General features: G+C 42.2%; 4 protein-coding genes across 7 annotated transcripts in view; 1 reads left to right on the forward strand and 3 right to left on the reverse strand.

Moving 5' to 3' along the window:
- The window catches only part of itga8 (integrin, alpha 8), a 51,944-nt gene extending 30,749 nt beyond the window's left edge, over positions 1-21,195 (forward strand). The window contains exons 31-35 of one of the 4 annotated variants that reach the window (XM_068651757.1): positions 765-950; positions 1,755-4,218; positions 7,071-7,242; positions 18,335-18,494; positions 18,837-21,195. The gene's annotated coding sequence lies outside the window, so the exon portion shown is untranslated. Of the gene's footprint in view, positions 1-764; positions 4,219-7,070; positions 7,243-18,334; positions 18,495-18,836 lie in introns of all 4 variants that reach the window. The other 3 variants (XM_068651758.1, XM_049730797.2, XM_068651756.1) reach the window with 3 other exon arrangements.
- On the reverse strand, positions 189-7,077 carry LOC125975363 (ataxin-1). Its single transcript, XM_049730837.2, has 2 exons — positions 5,203-7,077; positions 189-5,109 (listed from the first exon to the last, which is right to left on the reverse strand). The coding sequence occupies exons 1-2, from the start codon at positions 6,982-6,984 to the stop codon at positions 4,438-4,440; spliced, it is 2,454 nt and encodes an 817-aa protein (XP_049586794.1). The 5' UTR covers positions 6,985-7,077; the 3' UTR covers positions 189-4,437.
- Positions 16,706-19,241, reverse strand: LOC125975419 (protein FAM8A1). Its single transcript, XM_049730998.2, has 5 exons — positions 18,803-19,241; positions 18,555-18,675; positions 18,349-18,472; positions 17,997-18,136; positions 16,706-17,920 (listed from the first exon to the last, which is right to left on the reverse strand). The coding sequence occupies exons 1-5, from the start codon at positions 19,239-19,241 to the stop codon at positions 17,776-17,778; spliced, it is 969 nt and encodes a 322-aa protein (XP_049586955.1). The 3' UTR covers positions 16,706-17,775.
- On the reverse strand, positions 20,390-21,181 carry fabp4b (fatty acid binding protein 4b). The gene is made up of 4 exons (XM_049731042.2): positions 21,040-21,181; positions 20,792-20,967; positions 20,619-20,720; positions 20,390-20,530 (listed from the first exon to the last, which is right to left on the reverse strand). Exons 1-4 carry the CDS (start codon positions 21,110-21,112, stop codon positions 20,477-20,479), a joined length of 405 nt encoding a protein of 134 aa, XP_049586999.1. The 5' UTR covers positions 21,113-21,181; the 3' UTR covers positions 20,390-20,476.
- Positions 21,196-21,393: the final 198 nt, after the last annotated feature.

Below are 21,393 nucleotides of genomic sequence, written 5' to 3' on the forward strand. Positions count from 1 at the left end.
CTCTTGGCGAACAAGCTGGCACAATATGTTTCCATATTCATTAACCCATTAATATATTTGAATAGATTTTAAAATTATGCTTCTGGTCCATAAATTATTGAAAAGCTTCGTAAATGATTTTCAAATGTAATTGGAAACCTTATATTTGCTTACAGGATAAACAAAGGCAGAAAAAAAAAGAGTCCCACTGAATTACATTAGAGTCTTTATTTCTTTGAATATATTTGATAAAATTTGAAACCAAACATTGTAAGTAAAGATTGAACAGTTTCTGACTAGCAAACCTCAACACCATCAAAACAGGGAAACATTATTGATATATAATAAAGTGTTGTAGGATATAGGGCATGGTGGCTGAGAGTTAGCCAATAAACAGACCCTTGTTACAAAATTGCTTTACAAAGTCAGCGTACAGATGTTTGGAAAAGAAAGTGCTCGTACTGAGGGTGCTGAACTGGTGCAAACTGAAGCAAAATGCTAAATGATTCTGCTAATCACGTGATCATGTAGATTGGGTATTTAAGTTTTTTTTTTATTATCCTCTCCAACAACATTTTGGAAGACTTTTACTATTTACAATTTAAAAGTTGGCCCCATACGTATGTCAAAGTGCAATCCAGTACTCCATTATCTCGACATCATTCAGTACAATTATTTAATTTAGGATATTGTAGTTGAATTGGCTATTATTATTATCATTGAGTCATATGTTTATTTATTTATTTATCGATCTATCCATCTTGCTATCTGTGTCGGTCTGTCAGTCTTTCTGTCTACCTGTCTGTCTGTTTTTTGTGTATGCCAGTCCAACAGGCAAGTGGTCGAGGATGTATTTGCCAAACTACCTTTTTACACACAAAAAAAACTTCCCATTCGAAAAACAGCATGTGGTTTATTAAGAAGTTGGGCCACGTCTATTTCCCTAACAACTGCAAGGCCGCCATCTCCAGGTAAGATACTGCAATTTGTTAATTAAAAAAAAAAAAACTATTATGTTTTACATGGTTGTTGAGACTAAAACTTTGTGTGTGTATACTTCATTTTCACTTGAGAGATTCTTTCGAGGAGTTTAAGGTAGTTTCATTTTCATTTATGCGTTACTTTTGCCTATGCTAAGCTAACTCGCCGTTAGCTACACTGTCAGTCGGTGTTGTAACTTGACCCCAAAAAGTACAAGTATATTCCCAAGTTTTAAGTGTCTGGTACAAAAGCAGGTACAATAAAATGTACTTTTTTTTTTTTTAAAGAGTGAATGGCGTTATATTTACTATGCAACCTCTAAACTTTTTTCAACAACTGTTTCTTCTGTTGTCAACACCACATTTTATTAAATTATCCATGCTGTGATGCCATTTTAGATTAGTGTCAGCAGAAAGAAATTCCAACTGAAAATAGTCCAAACACATAAGCTGCTTCCAACAATAGGGTGTGGTTTCTCAAACATGACATCCTTTTGGAATTTGTGCGGTTTTTAAAAGCATTTTTAGTAAACCAGACTGCAAGGTAGTGGGGTCATACAATACACAACATAAATACAGTATACTATACGATATTGGCAAGCTTAGCCACCAAACATTTCTCTTAGAATGGAAAATTTGGAGTAGTTGCATTATGCATTGAAGTGAACAATGTGAGATTTTGGATGTACAACAGTCAGTGGGCAGTATTTAGCCTGAGCAGAACACAAGCAGAACAGTCATTTTTTGTGTTTTTGTAGTTGTTGGATTTTTTTTTTTTCTTTTCTTCTTTTTTAGAATTACAAGAAAACACCTACAGGAGTTAGAAAAGGACATTGGCTATCACGCTGAATGGGATCATCACATAATGAATTTTACACTGTGCAAGGTCAAGTCCGAATTCAAAGATGATGTCACATTCATGAATTGAAGCAACAACAGGACCACTTTGATGGCTGCATCAATGGAATGATTGAAGAAAGGGCGCCGTGGCACACACAGTACGTAGGCTACATAAGGATTAGAATATCTATACACACACTGTACACATTCTAAGATACAATATACTGTACAAATCAACGCTAGCTGGCTTTCAGTAACTTTCTTTCTCTAAATAGTAGCTCTATCCATCATCAAAAATAAAGGTGAGATAGTTTGTCCAATGGGTGTTTACATTCCCGGCCTCACTATTCTATCGTTATACACGTCGGACATGATGATAAACAGTCAGTTGATTATCCTCACCGGTTGTTTGGGAACATGACCGCCATCGCTTTTGCCAACACCCACCGGATGCTTCATCAAAGTGCTGCTGCTCAGAACGTACACAAAAAACAAGTGATCATCCACATACCGTCTCAGACACACACACATGCGTACAGACACACACATACCCTTCCTGAGAATGAACTGTAGAATTTTGGCTCTATTCTTAAAAGGAAATGAAATAGCAAAAAGACGGACGCCGCAGTGGCGCTGATGTAGCAGGTGTGTACTTGAAGACAAGAGCTTCATTGAGGAAAAAAGGTTTTTATTCTACTGCCCATCCCGGTTTTTCAACCAGGACAACCTGATCAGGTTATGTCCCTAACAATATGATCACCTGACTCATCAATCTCCATCGGCTCTACTGAGCACTCGCTAGCTTTCAGCTAAGTAGCTTAACAGAGGATATTGTGCTTTAGCATCGCCACGATTATTACTCATACGGCTCTTTTCCGAGACAGAAACGGTTTGCCATCAGAATACGAACATCTTGTTAGTTTAGCAACTCAGAATTTGGCCTAGAATTTTAAAGATGAAATTATCCAAATATCTAACAATTCAGAACCTGGATACAAAAAATGGATGAAATGAGAGGAGGTACTCTTTTGTTTTTAAGTACAATTTTAAATAATTATTTGTTGTGCAGGACCCACTGTACCTGATAAGCCCATAGAGCATTATGACTTTTTTTCCACTGCATAGTACTTACTTGACGCATGAGATGGAGATTCTGCTGGTCACTCATTTGCTGACTGAATTCATCATAGTTCTATCAATTTATAAGAATACATGGATAGAACACACAGATGCTAAAGTTAGCCTACCCTGTTGCAGGAGCTTAGCTACATCCTCGACAAAGAATTTTTCCAGACAGCTACGTCACCATGACTATCTTGATATTATCCATGTCTTCCCTTCCAAGAACCAAAAACCAACAGCGCTGAAGTCGGAAAAGTAAATCTGAGTAAATACTATGCAGTGGAACTGCGGAATTAGATGCCCAGGGTAGCCAGCCTGCAAAGGGAGTTGGAAACTGATAGCGAGCAAGAGGATCACTTACTAGCTGTGGTGCCACAAACTGGATTTCCCTCAGGAAACCCAAACAGCTAAAAGGGAGAGTGAATTTGATCAGGCTTCTGCTTGCCTCCAAATGCAGGTTGAGGTTTCTTCTTGTCTGCTGGATGCGTAATAAGGCAATTGTTTGCTTGCTGGCTTGCCAGCTTCTGGTCATATTGCAGTTTCAGAAATGCCAGTTCAGTGTAAGTCCATTTATGACACTCAAGCAACACTCTACCCTAGTTTACCCAAACCGGGTTAATGGACACCGAGGTGAGCTCCCAAATTGTAAGTCAATGGTTGAAGTATGTACCACCCTATTTACAAGCTATAAGTTATTTTTTCCAGAGAGTCCATTGATGGTGGTAATTTGATTGGTTTTGTAGAAACGCCCGGGAAAAAAAAAAAAAACGATCTTGAGGCCGTCTGCTTTCTTTAGACTCCTACGGGAATGTGTGATAGTGTGACTGCTGTCACACACATATTGCAAACCCGTCTGTATCAAATTGTCGAGCATTGTACTAATTGAAGGTGCAGCAAAACATATCCGTGACTTCATAAGTCAATATTGAGGACATCCATACCTGACCCTTGTGCACTTTGAGTGCCTTACTGTTGACAAACACACAAAACATACACACACTCGGTGGCAGCACATACACATTGGTATGAAAGACTGAAAAATAAACAACGTGTGAGGTGGCAAAGGTCTCCGCAACGATTATTGCCAAATCAATACCATGAAATCGTACAATGGTTGAGCTTTGACTCCTTAACGCGCTACCACTCATCACGCCATCTAAAGAAATAAACCCCACGGCTCGCCTTTTTACACATGAATCTATATTCTGTGCTTGTTCACGTTTGAGTCCAGAACGCGATGGTCCTGTGGACGATGTGACAACGGAGATCCAGCTCATGATCGATGACACACTTTAAGGTATCTTCCCCAACATTCACACTCATTTTTGCTTACAGCTTGATTGCACTGATTGCAGTGTGCGTGACCACACACTGTACTCAAAAGGTGTCTGAACCTATGGCAGAAATAAAAATAGTGATACTGTGTAAATAAACTCTGCTAAGTTATAGTAGTCTGAATAGAGAGAACACGGAGTAGATAAACACAGTACAAACAACATAAGCTCCCTCCCATAGTCTATAGTTTGATCAAGCATTTTTCTCTGCCACTGCTCGAGTGGCCCTCTATGCTGATTTTCACCTCCTGCGAGATGATGGAGGGTTTGAGTAGAGTCAACGGAGGCTCCTCGTCTACCCTTTCAGTCTGTTCCCTCTCCGGAGCCGACCATCGTCTCTTGCGAACGGTGGTTCTGTCTGGATCTCTGGACTGTATTTTGCAGAGCGTGGGCATATCTATTTTGTCTGATCCCTGTCTTTTACCAGCACTTGCGGAGATTGCCAACACAGATTCTCCTCCGCAGATCCCCTCCGCTGATCCTGGATTTAGTTGCATTTCGGTTGGTAACTGCCGCCCTGACATAGATCCAGCTATCCTCTCGGCACCAGAAGCCTTCATAACGATACCGCTGTTAATTCCTGTAATGGTTGGCCTGGGACTGTTGCTGACAGCTGCGTCTGAGTTGTTGCTAGGGTCAGACAGTCTTGTGGTTTTCAGCCTAGCCCCCAAAGACTGGCTGTCTGTTAGCGAACCATTCCTTAGACCCCGAAGAGTCAATGACACGCAAACATCACCTACGCACAGCTTAGCGCAGGACAGCTCAAAGAGCTGCGTGGTCCGGTCTGGACAGCATGAGGACCACCCTTGTCCGAATACAAAAAAAGGGTATTCCACCAGCACCTCCACACACACCTGCAGAAACACACAAGAGTGCACATTTAGGCATTGTTGTGCAGAGATGATCTACGAGTAAGATACACCATGCAAGAAAAATGTTTCTCCTACCTGGGCCTTCAGCTCCCCCACGGAAAACTGTATGACCACAGCATTAGGACTCTGACCACTATCGATTCGCTCAACGGTGCTGGAGTCAATCTTCAGCTCGTTGCTGATCTCGGCACTCTGGATGAAGTCCTCTGTTTTGAGGTCCTCCACACGCTTCAGCTCCCCATCAGCAAGTTGGATGATTGAGCCTCGCATAAAGAAAGGCGGGAGAGCCACAGGGGAGGAAGGTGAGGACATGGTGGGTGAAGCTTGGATGGAAGCGGGGACTGGAGCATTGACTGGATGAGAAATTGGAGGTGGGACTGGGGAGGGTGCTGCTACTACTGCAGGGACTGGGGCTGGGAGAGCAGGAGCCGGGCCGATCGAGGAAGGAACTTGATTTCCGTCGTTGCCTAAAGACTCACATTTGGACAGGGCGGTGGCAAGATAGGCATGAGGCATGGCGGTGGATATTTGAGGCGTTGTGGTCGCGGTCAGCGAACTGACAGCCCGGCTGGTCTCCATTTCTGTGCCGTTGTTTGCACTGCTGACTGGAATAAGCAAGGACTGACCACTTGGAATGACCAGGTGCTGCGGCAGTGCCGCATGGTAGCTGACCGCATGCTGGTTGCCGCTGGTGATATAGCCAATGATGGGGGCTTGTGTGGAAGAATAAAGACTGGCTGGCAGCTCCTCGGGGGCTAGAGTTGTCTGAATGACTGTATGGGGTGTGACAGACCTCATCACCTCTGATGACGAGAGGGAGGAGTAGGAGGAAGATCTCGATATAGGTTTCCCTAAACAGATGCCTCCCTTTTCAGTCTGAACTAAGGAAATCTTATTCGAGCCATGCTCTTGATCATTGCTATGGTTAGGCTGGGCCACAAGTACTAAGGAGGTCTGAAGGCCTGTTTGGTTCTGGCCATAGTCTGCGGGCACAAGGATGTGTCTTGCCTCATAGCTCTGAACCTGCTGATGATTTGCTGGTTGGGTGGGAGCTTTCATCTGTTTGACAACTTCTAATTCACCGTTCAGCACACCCTTAGCGTGCACCTCTGGTTTCTTTCCACCACAACCGTCTGCATACTGAACAACCAGCTGGGAGGGTGCGAGAGTGAGCGTTTGAGGGAGGACAGCGTGATGAGGCTGGAGCTGGAGGTGAGCTCCAGGTGTCGAGACGGCGGCGCCACTGACGGTCAATGGTGTTCTGCTATCAAGATGGATGTACTGGCTGGTGACTTGTGGAGAACTCGGAAGGGAGACGGGAGCAAGCTCTGTGGGAGAGAGGCCAATTTGGAACTGCTGTTCCCCTTTGGTGCCAGGCGAGATCAGGGCAGTAGTGTAACCATCCAGGTGAGGGCGCTGTCCCATCGGGCTGGTGTTGGCCGGAACGACATGAGAAGAGATGTAACCGGCATAGGGCCCGGAACTTATGAACTGAACGTTCGGTCCGAGCTGAGCAAACTGGATGGTTCCTGTGGGCTGAGGAATGGCTGTGGAATAAACTGCAGGTAGCGAGGCCAGCGGCACCGCTGAAAGAGTCGTCGCTGAAGTTGGAATCATGGGAGAGGATGAGGACGAAGTAGACGGGACGGGACATCTCGGGCTCTCCGAGTCTCTGGACCTGCATCGTTCACTGGCAACACTCGCCAGCCATGCTAGGTTCTCAGTGTGTGGAGCAGGATTTTGATGGACCACTGGAGGAGTTGGTGTCGCCACTGCCACCGGCCTTTGCTCCAGCGCCAGGATTTCTCGCTTTTTAGGCGGCAGGCATCCATTACTTCGCTCCTGATTGGATTTCATTGTGCCAGATTGGTTTTTAAGTGTCTCTTGTTAGCGCTTCTATTGTCTCTCGCTCACTCTCAGTGTTTATGTCCTCTCTTTGCCAGGGTGCAATGGCTCTGCTAGTGCTCGCTAGCATACAGCTCCAGGTCTCAATCCACACGAGGGACAGCTCATAAAATGAGCTCCATAAACTTCATGTGGAATCATCTCTAATGGATCCACTTCTTCTTCCACAATGTTGGCCGGAATCTGATGACTGAGAAAGAAACACAATGGGTAAGTCCATACATCAATTTGACTCTGACTCGTTTTCAATCTTTACACTAGCAAGGCTAGCTTTACTAAACGTGCCAGATGTATAAAGTTATGAATGGATGTAATCCAGCCTTTGAAGCTGGGGGGAAAAAATGTGCAATGAAATCTTAAGGATTTGGTATTTGCAACAGCTTTAGAGTCTTTTGTCTATTGGCTTCATACCATCAGTATTGTATAGAAACATCCTGGTTATGCAACACTTGCTCCTTTGCTTTTCTATTGAAAACAGCCTTTTGAAGACATATGTGACAGTTATTACAATCATGTGTTTTCTCAAGTGGTTCTTGCAGTGGAGTGTCACTACTTAAAAAGGCAGGCATAATAGTGATCCACTTCAAAAGTGTGCTTGCTTTCATGTCTGCAAGACTGTTTCTGCCTGTTTTAGCCACTAGGTGGTATAAACACAACTCGAGTAGTAAAAGTACATTGGTGACTGGTGGTTTTATTCTGGAGCATGTTATTCTTTGCATATTTCGTTGATGGGACTGTTTACGTATTCATTCACAAATTTATGTAGACTTTAAATTGCCACAATCTCACAGGATTTTCCATGAGGGAAAACAGTGCAATGATATTTTTATCTCATCTATGATGGGAGATGATTGGAGTTTCCTGGGCAACACGCTCATGTCGAACGCATGTGCTGTTAGCTCACATTACAGGAGAACAGTAAAGAGTGGGAACATTGCTTTTTTTTTTCTCTCTCTCTCTCCAAGGCCTTGAGTTGCAGTCAGGGCGAATGTAAATATAAACAATTAATTCCAGGCAGACTTCATCGACCGGAACATTACACAGACTAGCTGACATTTAATTGAGGTACATTCTGTAAGATGTGACCATTTTTATTACCGTTGGGTTTTGTTGCAGAGTTGTAATCCTAAGAGTCAACTAAAATAATGTATGTATCTATGTCAACAAGCCCATTGTCAATATTTGACTGTAGGGATGAATCGACATATTTTATAGCTGCATAGCTATGCACACGGATAGCACACACACACACACACACACGAGTCGACCTTGTTAGATTTGTTTACTATCCAGCCTCAAACTCTGAAACAACCTGACACTCACCATACAATGTCAGGAAACCCTGCTCGACCTCTGATTTGTTAGAATTTTGAAAAACATTTTAAATAATGGAAATCAAACACTCTCAAAATGACCAGAATGATCACTTAAATGTAAAAAGAAGTGAACCCTAAAAAAAGCCCCCAAAAATAACCCAAGTTGAAAACGCATCAAGAGACACACATGATGCATTAGCATGACGGGAGACAAAATTTTAGAAGCAGATTTTCATCTAAATTCCCATTAGAGGACTTTCCACTTGTTCAATGTACTTTCCTAGATGTTCTGTTCTTTTATGCAGACTTATTTTTGGGTCAATGAGCAAGACACGGCTAAATTGCAAGACAAGCTCGAGGCAGCGCCGAGATTGAGACCATGACACACACACATATACGTGCATAGCATTACTTTGGAATGAGCTTCTTTTTTTTATTTTATTTTTTTTATACTACATAGGAGGTTTGCCACACTAAGCAAACACAAGTGGCCTATATAAAATATAGTCATCAGAAATGGACCTTGGTCAGTTTCTGTTTGGACTAGCCTATTTCAAGATAAAACAAGATTGCAGCTTGTCAAGGAAGCAGCAAAAAAAAAAAAAAAATCCTAGCATTGTATGTGATCAAAAAGCCTCATACAGCCACAAGAGGTAACAAAGGAGGGGTGCAGACAACGAGTGAGGGGGAGGATTGCAAAAACGGCAATGTAGGATGTGGATGGCAGCAAGGCAGGGAGAGGATTGGGAATGAGGAACGGGGTGAGAAAGACAGCGCGGCTCCTCCTGACCCACATTGAACAGTGCCTGCAGCATCAGCCCCCGCCTTGCGATGTCACCACACACACTCACTCACTCACGCTAGACGGCGTGCAGCATCACTCTGTGGCAACAAGCCCACCTCAGCAACACCTGGAATGACATCATCATCATCTCAGCACAAAAGGCTAAAGACGACCCAAAGTCTTTTTACCCCCAGTGCACATGGTCACGCATTAACATCATCTTGATCTTCCCGCCTATTATTAGATCAGTGACTAGCAAACGCAACCCCCTGTGCTACGGAGAACAAAGGCGCGCTTTCAAGACATGAATGTCACGGCGAGTCAAGACGCCGTGGACACTCTGGATCCAGCCCTGGACTGTCCCCCTCTGCAAAGTATTACATCAGATAAGGAGGGGCGGAGGGGGACACATGTTCATATGATGTGTGAGAATCCCCGGGAAAAAAAATAAATAAATCTACACACGCGCCACGCTATGTGCGTGAGGCTGTTGTGTCTCCAGGTGAAAGGCAAGTACATACATGTCTAATCTTACGCAGCAGTAGCCCCCCCCTCCCCCCTCCCCAACCCTTTCCTGCGCTCGCATTGATCCTCAACTTCATAGCAATAACATCTCGCTGCAGCAGGAAGACGCAAGGAAGGAGTGATTACGTACCTAGAGTGTCCCGGGCTACGATTAGAAAGCCTCCCCCCCCCCCCAAAAAAAAAAAAAAAGGCACAAATAAAATGACCCTGGACTGACATTCATGTCAGTAATGCTTTTCTTCATATCTCACCTGCTAGAACCAGACATGGATTCACAGCCCTGTGCAGCAGTGGCTATATTTAGAAAACAAAAACATCATCATCACCATCATCAATTTGAGCTTATGCATGAAACAGCGTGGGGGGGGGGAATTACCGAGAAGGGCACGCATGTGGGATTCTCTGCGCAAAAATAGATCGCCGTCTTCATCGCAGCAAGGCAGATTGATACAATACAGTCTGGGGGTTTTATCCAAAAGAGACATTTTATTGTCTCCCCCCCCAAAAACAAACGCGTGTGTGTCCCTTTAAGAGGCGGGCCGAGCCGTGTGCTTGGCTACAGCCAAAGAACAGGCACTGGGGCTGAGGGCTCAGGCTGTTTGTCTCCACAATGACTTCAGAGTTCTGCATCAGTGCCGGACATACACAGATCACACACTGGGGGCATGCTGACAATGCAAGCCGCCTCCCCTCTCAGATCAGTCACCTCAACATCTGAACGGATTCAACATCTCCAGCCTTTCTTTCGTAGCATGACAGTGTATAGTAGCAGGACAGCAAATACTACGATGCCACAAATCAAAACGCTTAGAGACAAGCCTCCTCCTCCCACCGTCCCCCCCCCCCCCTCCTCACCCTTCTGCTGGTTCAAGTACTAAGAATAGCTCACCAGTTCTTCCACAGCCACCGCTTGCAGAACATGTGCACCGATTCCTCCTCTGAAATCCCGGAGACGTCCTTTGTGCAGTAGCGAAGACCCTGTTGCCCCTCCGTCGCCCCTGCAATCGGCCTGATGGCAGAGGAGGTCTCCCCCCTCCGCCGGCCCCCCCTTTCCTGTGCAAAAAGCCCACGCCAGGTCTTGCGTGCGAGGCTTCTCCAACGTGTGTTATGCAAGGCCACCAGACCGCCAGCTCACTCTCTCTGCCTGGCTGCCTCTCTCCCTCTCCCTCCTCTTTCTCCCTGCCTCTCTCTCCCTCAGTACTCCAACTGACATGGCTCCTCCCCCTCCGCCAGCCCCATCAGCCATCAGGTATTCATTCAAAAAAAAAAAAAACACACACACACACTACTTGGCTCCGAGCCCAGACTACGCTCACACAGGGAGGGAGGGTGGCAGCGAGCAACAGACGGAGAGGGACGACGGAGGGAGGCGAACTTGGAGCGGGTTTGCATAGACAGACATGGATGTGCATGAAGATAAAGAACTATTCACATGGGCATTTCTCAGGCAAAGAGACTGGCGCAGATGCACGGCTCGCAAAAACTGTCGGAGGATTAAATCGTGGAGTGTGATAGCAAAGCCCCTGTAATGCTCTGCCCTTGTTCATTTTCATATGCATTTTCTCCTCCCTGGAGGCAAATCTCCATCTAATCTCCACTGCGATGATTGAGCTGCTCTTCAGATGGAAAATGACTCAGAGTAACCAGCAACCAGTCTTTTGCCCCCGGAGATATTTTACCACCCACACCCAGCCACTTGACTTGGCCCTCTTCGGACCTCTTTCCCCTGCTAGGCACCGGGTAGAGAGAGAGAGAGAGAGAGAGCCAGTCTGCAGACAGGGACTCTAGTGCCAAGACAGACTGCTATCTGCTCCTCTGCAGGCGCCACATGCAGGGTGGCCCCTTCCAATTGACAACACGCTGGAGGGTGCAAGGGGGACAATCCAACAAAATCGTACACTTAGAAGAGAGGACTAATAAATACCCTGAGAGGTCCTTTTGGCGGAATGCAAATAGTTCCAATGGTGTCTTTGAATAATGAGCTGGACAGAAGGTGGTAGAGATACAGTGCATAATAGTTTGGGATAGTTTGTTTTATTTTTTTTTTTTTTTTTTTTTAATTTAGTTAGTTTTAATTAGTTTTTAGAGCAGATTTGTTATTTTTTATTTATTTAATTTTTATTAATTTGATTTATTTTTCTATTTTTTAAATGCTTTGCTTTAGATTAGTTTTCATTTAGTATTAGCTTTATTTTTTTTATTTTTTTTACAAATGCCACATAAAAAGCAATATTATGTAATAATATATAGTAATACCAAAATGAAATATTTCCCATTTTTATTTTCAATTGCAATTTAAAATGAATCCAAATGCTCGTGAATGATTTTAACTAACAAAGACTAAAATTAAGGACCCTTTTCTCGAGTAATTTATAGTTTTATAAATGCAAAATGCGGTTTCAGATAGCTTAGCATCTCAACACACGCGCAGAGATTTGGCGTATTCCTCATTAAACAGTCGAACCAGTCAAGCGAGCTAAAACAAGCTTTCAAGTGGGAATTCTAGCAATGAATGCCACGATGCATAAAAGTTGCGCTGCACCGAACGAAGATACAAGTGCCGAACCTTTTCGGAATTTCCTCAACACAACTCCGTGGCCTACTTCCACCATTGCTATGCAACTGCAGTCTATGCTACGATAACCGCAAACTTGAGCTGTTCTTTAAAATAAAAATAGCACCTCTTTAAAAATCACTTTCCTTCTGAATGTTTACAATCCTCCATTATTCAACACCCACATACATTATCTCTATACCCGACACTTTAACAGAACAAATAATACCCAAACCAAAAGTTACCTTGAAAAAAGGTGTAGGCGTCCACAATGAATGGAAGCCAAGTATCTTCTCTTGCCTCTGGCTCCTATGTTCCTTCACAGCAGCGATGCTGTGAGATCCTCCTATAAGTGTGGCAGACATGTCCAGACATGTTTTACTGATCCACACATGAGCAGTAGAAAAAAAAAAACATGCAAACAGACATGAGCAACAACTAGATCCCAAGCTGATTTAATGGAGGATATGTTCTCATGACAGGTCAGCAAACTCGAGGTGGGGGTAAATGAGGCTTCGGAGTTCACTTGTTGCCGCCGAGGCAAAATGACTCGGGAGCTCATTCCCACAACTATTAACTGGGGTGTGTTGAGATTTGTTGCACAATATGACGTAAGCGCTCGCTTCAATTGAGTTTGTTTACTTGGAATAAATGACGTTACTATTAAAGTGGAAAAAGAATGTCTGATGCTAGTGGGTAGCATATTTGCTTGACAGTTCTGGGTTTGAATCTTTGGTCCAGCTCGATTGTGATTAGAATTGAATAGACGGGGATAATTGATATTATTCGTGATATTCATGTGTTGAGTTTCTTTGCCGACAACCTTTTTTCAAGGATGGTAGGTATAGAAACGAAGAAAAAGAGCTGGATTTGGTGTGAATATGAATATTTCTGGAAGGAAACAGCAAAAAGCTACATTGGTTTTCAATAAATGTACATTGAGGGGTTTTTCTAAGAATTAATTCTTTGAGTTGCGGCTATTTGATGCTCTTTTGAGGGAGAAAAAGAAATAATACGGCTCGGAATAAATTATCTAATTTGCCTGTGCTTATCAGATATGTAACATATTTTGAATTTTAACAGTGTCTTTCCTGAAAATTAAGAACTGTAAAAACAAAACGGAAGCTGTTCTGTTTTGTCCTACCAGAATGGGGAGGGCACCCTGGGGGGATCCTTTGCATTAATAAAATACAAGATGGAGAATAGTGAGTGGGTGGCAGCATTATGGTAGCATGTGTTAGCAGAGTGGGAGGTAAAACCACTCCGGCGAGGTCCTGTCTGAGAGCAGACCGTCCTCCGGCTGTGGCTGGCCACCCGTTCGGAAGTAGCAGTACGAACGCTCCAATGCTATGCGGGGAGAATGTGAAAGTGCTTGCTGCCATGGCAACAAGGCCGCTCCACAGTCTCCAGTCCTGCGTTAAGAAAGACGGCTAGCAACGTGGCCGCGGCTCAATGGCGGGGGAGCATGACACGCTGAAAGAGACTATTGAGAGCTTGTCAATTAGTTAATGGCCACGGTACAAATTCGGCAATGGAGGATGACCTCATTTTTTTTTGCTGTTTGAAAATATTACACCGCATGGCTTTCTCTTACTGCGTAAGAAGATGGTCACTGATATTAGCGCTACAAATTAAAGGGACAATGTGTATTTAATTGAAATTTTAAAAAAATAGTACATAATTTGTGCTGTTTATAGGATTAAAGAATATCCATGTAAATAATTCCAGGTGGTGTCCTTCGATCACCTGTTTTGGTCTGTCATATGCGGACCAGCCAGGACACCTTGTTAGCATTAGCGCCGCTTTTAGCATTGTTATTTTGAGGTGTGTATGAACTTTAACACATAGTAAAATGATATTTTAGGATGTAGTTCTTAGCATGTACATTTATTAGCTTGGCTTTTTTAATCCAGTTAGGCTACATGCTATATTGAAAGTTAGTTAAATGATAGATATTGGCTATGAGGTGGATTCAGATTAAATGGAGCGTGATTATGCAATATATGAGAATGTGGATTTTAAAGTAACCTAAAATGTTACAATCACAAACATAGGGTGCATAGTGGCACTTATGCTAATTATATGTACATTTGTTAGATAGTAGTTATTCTGTTGTTTGTTTTTTTATCACAGTGGCTAAAAAAGTCAATTATAATTCACAAGCAGCGATGAAATATTCCTCACTTGCGAATAATACTGCTGAAAATAAGTTGTAAGAAAGGCATTTAAATTCATTTGAAATACTTTAAAAGCTTTGGGAGTACTTTATTTCTACATTCCAGGAAATGCTTATGGACAAATGCCCATAACACTGGCTGGTCATTGTACTAGAGGATGTTTATCGTTTTATATCCGGAAACAAGTTTGGAAACGTTTTTGTTATTTTAGGATCTGAATGTTTTTCAATCCAAATTGCCCAGAGCGTAGATGCAAGTCACAGTTGAAGACGTGTCTGGATGACATTAAAACGACGTAACTGCGGCTAGAGATCCTGCGGAAAATGGCTGAAATGACCGAATAAGGAATTTTTAAACAGTGGCTTAGTAACTGAAGGTTTGTTTTTTTGGGATATTTTCTAGTCAAGACGTCTTTTCCAACATGGATGACATTGAAACACAATTAGTTTCTCGTGGAGATACTGAAAGCAAAAAGCATCGGAATAAATCAGCTTTGGCTGAGTCGGAGTGCCAAGTCTCCTTTTCATTCAGCTCAAAATAGAAAGTCACTGCTTACGCACGTCTCTACAACATAGTTTGGGCAGTGCCGGGGTGGGAGTGATTTGTGGGGGTGGAGTAACAGAATCGCAGGGAACCAAAAGTATCTGGAAAATGCCAAAGGGTGTAAATCATTGGTTTGGTCCGCGGGCAACTCCCATTTTGAATAAAAGCTACGCTGCATTCAAAGCATGTTTGTAACATATCGATTTACACGCTGTGTCATGTGATCAGACAGCCTGTTTTCATATGATGAACCCAACCATCACTTAAATGACCTCGGTGACCCCACTCCCCACTGCAGTAACTGCATCGCAACAGCAGAGGGCAGCGCTAAATACAATTGAAATACAGAATCGTGCGCAATTTTTTCTTCATTTAATATTGTTTATCTCGTGTAGATTTAGCTGGAGATAGATTTATCTATATTACTGTATACTTTCAAATCGATAATATATAATTAGAAGATTGAAATAAACATTGTCACAAATATAATTAAGTTGTAAATGATTAAATCGAAATAAATATAATGTAACAGATACCAAATGTCAAGCATATTTTCCATGTTTACACATAATTTATTTGCAGCAAATATACGTCACCCCAAGTCATCAAAGCGAGAGAGGAAATACTCCTCCGTGGTTGTCAAGACAACTGTTTTGCTCCAAATCAACATAACACTAAACAAAGAGAACTAAAAGCAGGTTAAGTCCAAAAGGTTATTTAATACCCACACTCGCATGGGAACTTCATGATTGGACATCACTCATGGTGAGTTTTGTACTTTCCGCATATCTATTTTTATAACAGCAGCAGGGACCGCAGCGTGCCTCGGAAAATGCGCTTGATAACATTTATTTATTCACTAGCCTAGAAATGAGCATATTGAAAAGTACTGATATTGATTCTGGTTTCAAAGCAAAGATAATTACACAGCGCTTTATTTATTCATCAGACTTTGTCCATAACGTTACGTAATATATGGTCCTAACTTCAATGACACCTCCGGTGATAGATTTTGAACAAGTATGATTACTCGAGCCATCTAACTGAGGAATTATCCCAGCGAATGTTTGTTTAACCGTTATAACTCTAATTTGCAAACACAAGGTCGATTCTCACCACGGGTTGTATGAATTATTGCTATCGCGAATGGAGAACGATGGCAGTTGCGTAACCCACGGAGAGATTCATTGCACAATGAGGTACTTTAACACAAAGGTCTGTCATAAATTGAAGCAATGAGTTGGTCTTTTCTCAGAACTCCCCCCCCCCCCCCCTCTCTTTCTCTCTCTGGATGGGAGCCACACGACATGGCAACGGACAAATAGATTACTAAATCCAGAAGCGTGTGTGGGAACTCGACAGCCCCACGACTTGTCCTCTTTAGTTATTTCAAGAGGTGTGTCAAAATGATGCTTATTAAAAGTAGCAATATTTGCAAGGTATCAATTAACGTGCAAGTATGGCTGCGTGATTCAATGATGACTGATGAGTGTACACTAGGGGGAGCCAAATACATCAAAATAATATTTTGAAAAAGTCTATATTTGATAGATAAGGCTCCGGTGAATACATATTTAATACTCCTAAGATTAATGTGTGCGCAAGTCTGAATTGTTAAGGGCTGAAAAAGCGGGCGCATAATTAAATGTCCAAGTTTTATAAAACAAGATTTTATTTACTCTTAATCATTGACGTTATGACAATTTTTTTGCAGACTAGCAGACCAAAAACAATCTTACTTGATAGCAAATATTTCACATAGACAAGACACAAGTATGATTGAAAACAAATAAGTTTATTTTAGTTAAATAACATTTGTGGCAAACTATTTTGCATCTGTTGAGCCAAAGAATTATCAGAGAAACAACCGTTTGACAAAATGGCGATGTTAATCATGCACTTAGTGGTCTTTTGGACAACAGATCATTCCCTGTATTTGCGCTCATCTTGAAGTTTGTGGTGTATATATACATATTTATTTATTGTACAAAAAGCAAAGTAAATAGACCAGGCTGCCAGGCTTTCGATTGAAAACTCTAAAAGGAAAAAATAAATTAAGAAAGTAAGCAGACTCATATTCAAAACAGTAAGACTTCAGTGCCAAATTATCACTCAAAACTAATGGAGCGTTTTTATTTTTTAACAATAATTAACTTCTTTTTTCAGCTTTTTTAAGAACATTAACAAAATGTATGTGAACTATCTTCACTTTACATCTGTGACTTTCTGTTTTTACATTTCAGTATTATAACTTAAGTGTGCTTCACTTCATTTAACACTTGAATGAACATTAGGAATGTTCAAACATAGCCTAGAACATTGTCTGTACAGTTTATGAAGATTTTATAATGCGATAGTTTGGACTTGGTACAGAGGGTTTCTACTCATTCCTCGACCACAACATATATGTTCAACATTGTCCGTACTTCAACCATAACAATATGACTTTTCTTCTAATATTTAAGTCTCCAAAAATCCTGTGGATTACCAGAACGTACCAAGTTGAGGAAGAGTTCAGGCTTCAGAACACCAAAGCACCTAAAACAATGAGCCAAGTCCAAAAATCAAATGTTTCAATTCTCAACCTTGATTTCAATTTTTTTTTTCTTTTTTTAAAGGCAAAATCACGAGCTGTCATTCCTCCTCATATTTGAGGAAGAGACATGAACTTGGCACAGAGGCTCATGCAGCTGTTTGGGCAAACACAAACCAAGGTTCTGAAGCACCGATCCGTAAGACCCTCATTGTCGAGTTCTGGTGCACAATGACCAGAAATAAGTCCTTCACACATTTCAAACACTTGACGCAGTTGCGATCTGCAGATGGCGGAAATTCTCATCCGGGTCATCTGACCCTGGACCGCTTGACAACAATGGTGCCAGCGACCATGTCGTACACAGTCCTGTTATGCTGGAAGAACAGAAGCGTGACGAAAGCCGGGAAGAAGAAGGCGATTGAAAAGTTCTTGCTCAGGGCTCGCACAGTTGATCTGTCGAGAAAAATAGTGTAGTTAGAGCGGTGGACAGAAAAATTCCTTTCCCTCCCGGGATTAATAATATACTCACGCAGACAGAGACACATCAGTTGCCGGCACCACGAGAACCCGGTTGGGCTGAACCAGAACCGAAGAGTCGCATGTCACAACACGGAGTCCAATAAGGAATTTTCCTGGGGTGGCTCCTCCAGCTCCCCAAATACACACAATCTGCAGGGACAAATAAAGTCTACTTAGAAGTAAAAATATTATAAAAATGTACACTGCTTGTTCAAGGGGGGGGAAAAAAAAATTTAATTGTTGCATATTATAATTATAAAAATTGTAGTTGATTGATTTCATGTCTTAAGTGTTTGTACGGCAAAATTTGACAATATTACCCAAAACATTCCCTGTACTCCTCAACAGTCATGACTCCTCACCTCATAAAAACAAACTAATATTGGGTACACGAGAGCAACCAGCATCATTTTCTGCAACTCCTCCATCGACGTTTCCTCATCTATTTCATCGATGATAAAATGCATCGCAAACTTGGATACATCCCTGAGTGAAAAAGAGAAGAAAGGTAGGTTATTTCATATCACAAAACAAACAAAGTGTCAACTTTGCCACTGCATGAACTTACTTTATTCCACTCAGGTGCATAATACTAATGATAATGGTTGCTTTGATAAAAAATAAAATGAAAAAGTCCACAACTTCAGCCAGGAGTCTTTGGAGAGGTGAGGGGATGGTGTACTCTCGACCTGGAGAATGGATTCGTAGGCTGGGTTAAACAGTTCATGGAGGAGTAAGCACATAGAGCTTTTATGAATAGCGAAAGTAAAGTTTTTGTTGCAGCAATTTTTAATGCATTTATTTTCTGCTATTTACCTGGCCTACGTGCGTTGCCATTCTCCTGTGGCAGCTGCTGCGGCTGAGTGGGCACTGCAGCCCCGCCCGCAGCTTCACCTCTTTGGCTACTCGGGGATCCAGAGGTGGCTGCATTGAGCGATGACGGGACACCGAAGTATTGACCGCTGGGATCGAAACGCGATGTCGACGGTACGTTTGATGACTGTAAAACACACGGGTAGGACATGGCTGCTGACGCCGCCAGCCAGCTCTGCCAAGTCACATAGCCGGTGGAGTATTGACACATCCACGCCTGTAACTTCTCACAATACTCCGCGGTGGTGCACTTTTCAGGTACATCTTTCTCGTCTTTGGGTTTGTCTTCTCTCTGTGGATCTTCTCCTCCGCGGTGTTTAAGCGCATTAGAAGCTTTACTTTTATCGGAGTCCATCATGTTTGTGTTTTCACTGTCCGCCATATTGGACGAAGGTGACGCAACGTTTACGTCACTCCAATAGTATTTTCTGAGTCCAGAGGGGAGTGTTGCGTAACTGTTGGAATTTACGGTGTAGTAAATTCAGTATTTTTTTTAAACGGTTTATGTTTGTGCACGATGTAGTTGAGATAAATTCACTGTTGATTAATGGGGGGAAAAAAAAATCCCACAACTATTGGTTACAAAAAAAAATCCGACAAGCTTCTCCCCCTTCAAAACAAAATGGTACTGGCCAAATTCGCTAACATTCTTAAAATAGATTTTGGACATTTTCAACTTAATAAAACCAACAGTTATTCATAGATGAAGCAAAAGGATAATTTTGTATTCACAATTTAAAATTTCAACCAGATTATTGCTTTTTATTTTTTCAAGACAATCAGTAACTTAACCAATAAAATGTAAATTGAACATTTGTAACTAAATACTTTTAACTAACCAGTTATAGGGGAAAACTGCTTGATTTTGAGATGTTAACCAGGGGATTTTTGTCTTTATAGAAAAAAAAATAAGGCGCATTTAGTGGCCATTATGCTCCGCAGTCATCAAGTCTGGCACACCAGGAGCCCACTGCCCCAAAGAGGCTTAATTAGGACAAATCCAGTCTGTGCATCCAAGACAAGAGGCCTCACAAGTGAGGGGGGGGGGGTCACAGCTTTGACCTCAAGAGGGGATTTGGCCACACCACCACCCTGTTTCAGGAGACTGCCGATACAGTATTAGGAAAATGTGTCTTTGTTCAGAACAAAACCCCATTGTCAAAAACCCGAAAAAAATCCTGCTCGTTTAGTCAGACAGAGTGACTCAAGGTGACTTATTAGTGAATGACAAAATCCTCCTTAATACAAAGTCTGAAGTTGCAGCCAAAACCACACCCCTCTGACACTACTAAATTCCTGCTAAGCACAAAAGACGCCTTGAAACTAATTCTTGAAAAGACTGTTCACATGGTCGAAGAATGTCTGCAGACATGACTGTTCTTGTTGCAACAGACTTCAATTTGAAGGTAAAAAAAATTAACTGTGGCCCTCAATAGACTTGAAAAAAACTTTTTGCAAGAACAGAATTTATGGAAAACAAATCTCAATCACTCAAAAAAAAAAGTTTTAGAAAACATCTGTCACACAAACTCAGTTCTTCAGATTTTATTGTATACTTTTTTTCCCCCCAAATGTCCTTTGTCGTTCAACATACATTTCATTATTGCAAGGCTGGACTTAAGCTTCCTTCTCATAGGTCCTCAATGCAACAACATCACCCATGATACATTTCTATGGAGACAAAATTCACATAGTTGAAAGGTTACAAGTCGGAGGAAAAAAAAAAAAAAAAACTTTGTGAAAGCTTTCAACAACTTACAGCTTCCAGTTTGCCTTCCTGGATCTCTCGTTCCATTGTTGTAGACTTGCCATCCCACGTCTGCTTCTGCACAAGTTTGCCATTCTCAAAAGTGAAGATGGTCTGCAGACAGATTTTAATTTTGAGGCTGGCAAAATGCAATTTATTCAAATGTATTTATTTAGAAAACCCACCTTGGTGTTTCGGTCATCTGCCGTGCTCTCATCGAATTCCTCGTTGAGCTTGAATTTGATTTCCTTGGTCTTGAAAGTGCTCTCGGACCTCATGGTGATGAGGCCTGCATCATCCACGCTGATCACAAGGTTGGGCTTGACCATGTTTCCCATCTGCCGGGTGGCAAATCCCACACCTCCGTACCAAACAACATTTGCTTCAATTAACACCAAGCAAGCTCAAATGCTAAAATGAAGTTTATCCTTACCAATCGCCTTCATGTATTCATCAAAATTCTCACTGGCAGTCAGCTTCCAGGTTCCGACAAATTGCTCAACCATGGTGGAGTTTAAAGTCAACTTTGTGGTTCCGAGACACAAAAATGCAAGTCTCCCTTTGGTTGCAGGACGCAGACGAGGACAAACTGACACGCTGAGGAAATGATACATTTGAAGCCCACTGGAGCGCACGCTTGATACGGAACCGCCCAATAAGAAGCAGGTGCTGCCATTGCCATGGCAGCAATGGGATTAAGAGGTGTGTCTTCAAATCAAATTCTGGTGTGTGGGTCGGAGCAGGAAATTGTAGCGGTGACCTCGTTTTAGTTATTCGGAAAAGTAAT

This window comes from Syngnathus scovelli, chromosome 9 (genome assembly GCF_024217435.2).
Source record: "Syngnathus scovelli strain Florida chromosome 9, RoL_Ssco_1.2, whole genome shotgun sequence".
NCBI lineage: Eukaryota > Metazoa > Chordata > Actinopteri > Syngnathiformes > Syngnathidae > Syngnathus > Syngnathus scovelli.

Coding starts and splice junctions, on each gene's coding strand:
- LOC125975363 (XM_049730837.2), bottom strand. CDS start 6,984: ATGAAATCCAATCAGGAGCGAAGTAATGGATGCCTGCCGCCTAAAAAG. Junction 5,110..5,202: donor TGGGGGAGCTGAAGGCCCAG/GTAGGAGAAACA, acceptor GTGTTTCTGCAG/GTGTGTGTGGAGGTGCTGGT.
- fabp4b (XM_049731042.2), bottom strand. CDS start 21,112: ATGGTTGAGCAATTTGTCGGAACCTGGAAGCTGACTGCCAGTGAGAAT. Junction 20,721..20,791: donor CAGATGACCGAAACACCAAG/GTGGGTTTTCTA, acceptor ATCTGTCTGCAG/ACCATCTTCACTTTTGAGAA. Junction 20,531..20,618: donor AGGAAGGCAAACTGGAAGCT/GTAAGTTGTTGA, acceptor TTGTCTCCATAG/AAATGTATCATGGGTGATGT.
- LOC125975419 (XM_049730998.2), bottom strand. CDS start 19,241: ATGGCGGACAGTGAAAACACAAACATGATGGACTCCGATAAAAGTAAA. Junction 18,676..18,802: donor TGGCAACGCACGTAGGCCAG/GTAAATAGCAGA, acceptor TCCATTCTCCAG/GTCGAGAGTACACCATCCCC. Junction 18,137..18,348: donor TATTAGTTTGTTTTTATGAG/GTGAGGAGTCAT, acceptor TTGTCCCTGCAG/ATTGTGTGTATTTGGGGAGC.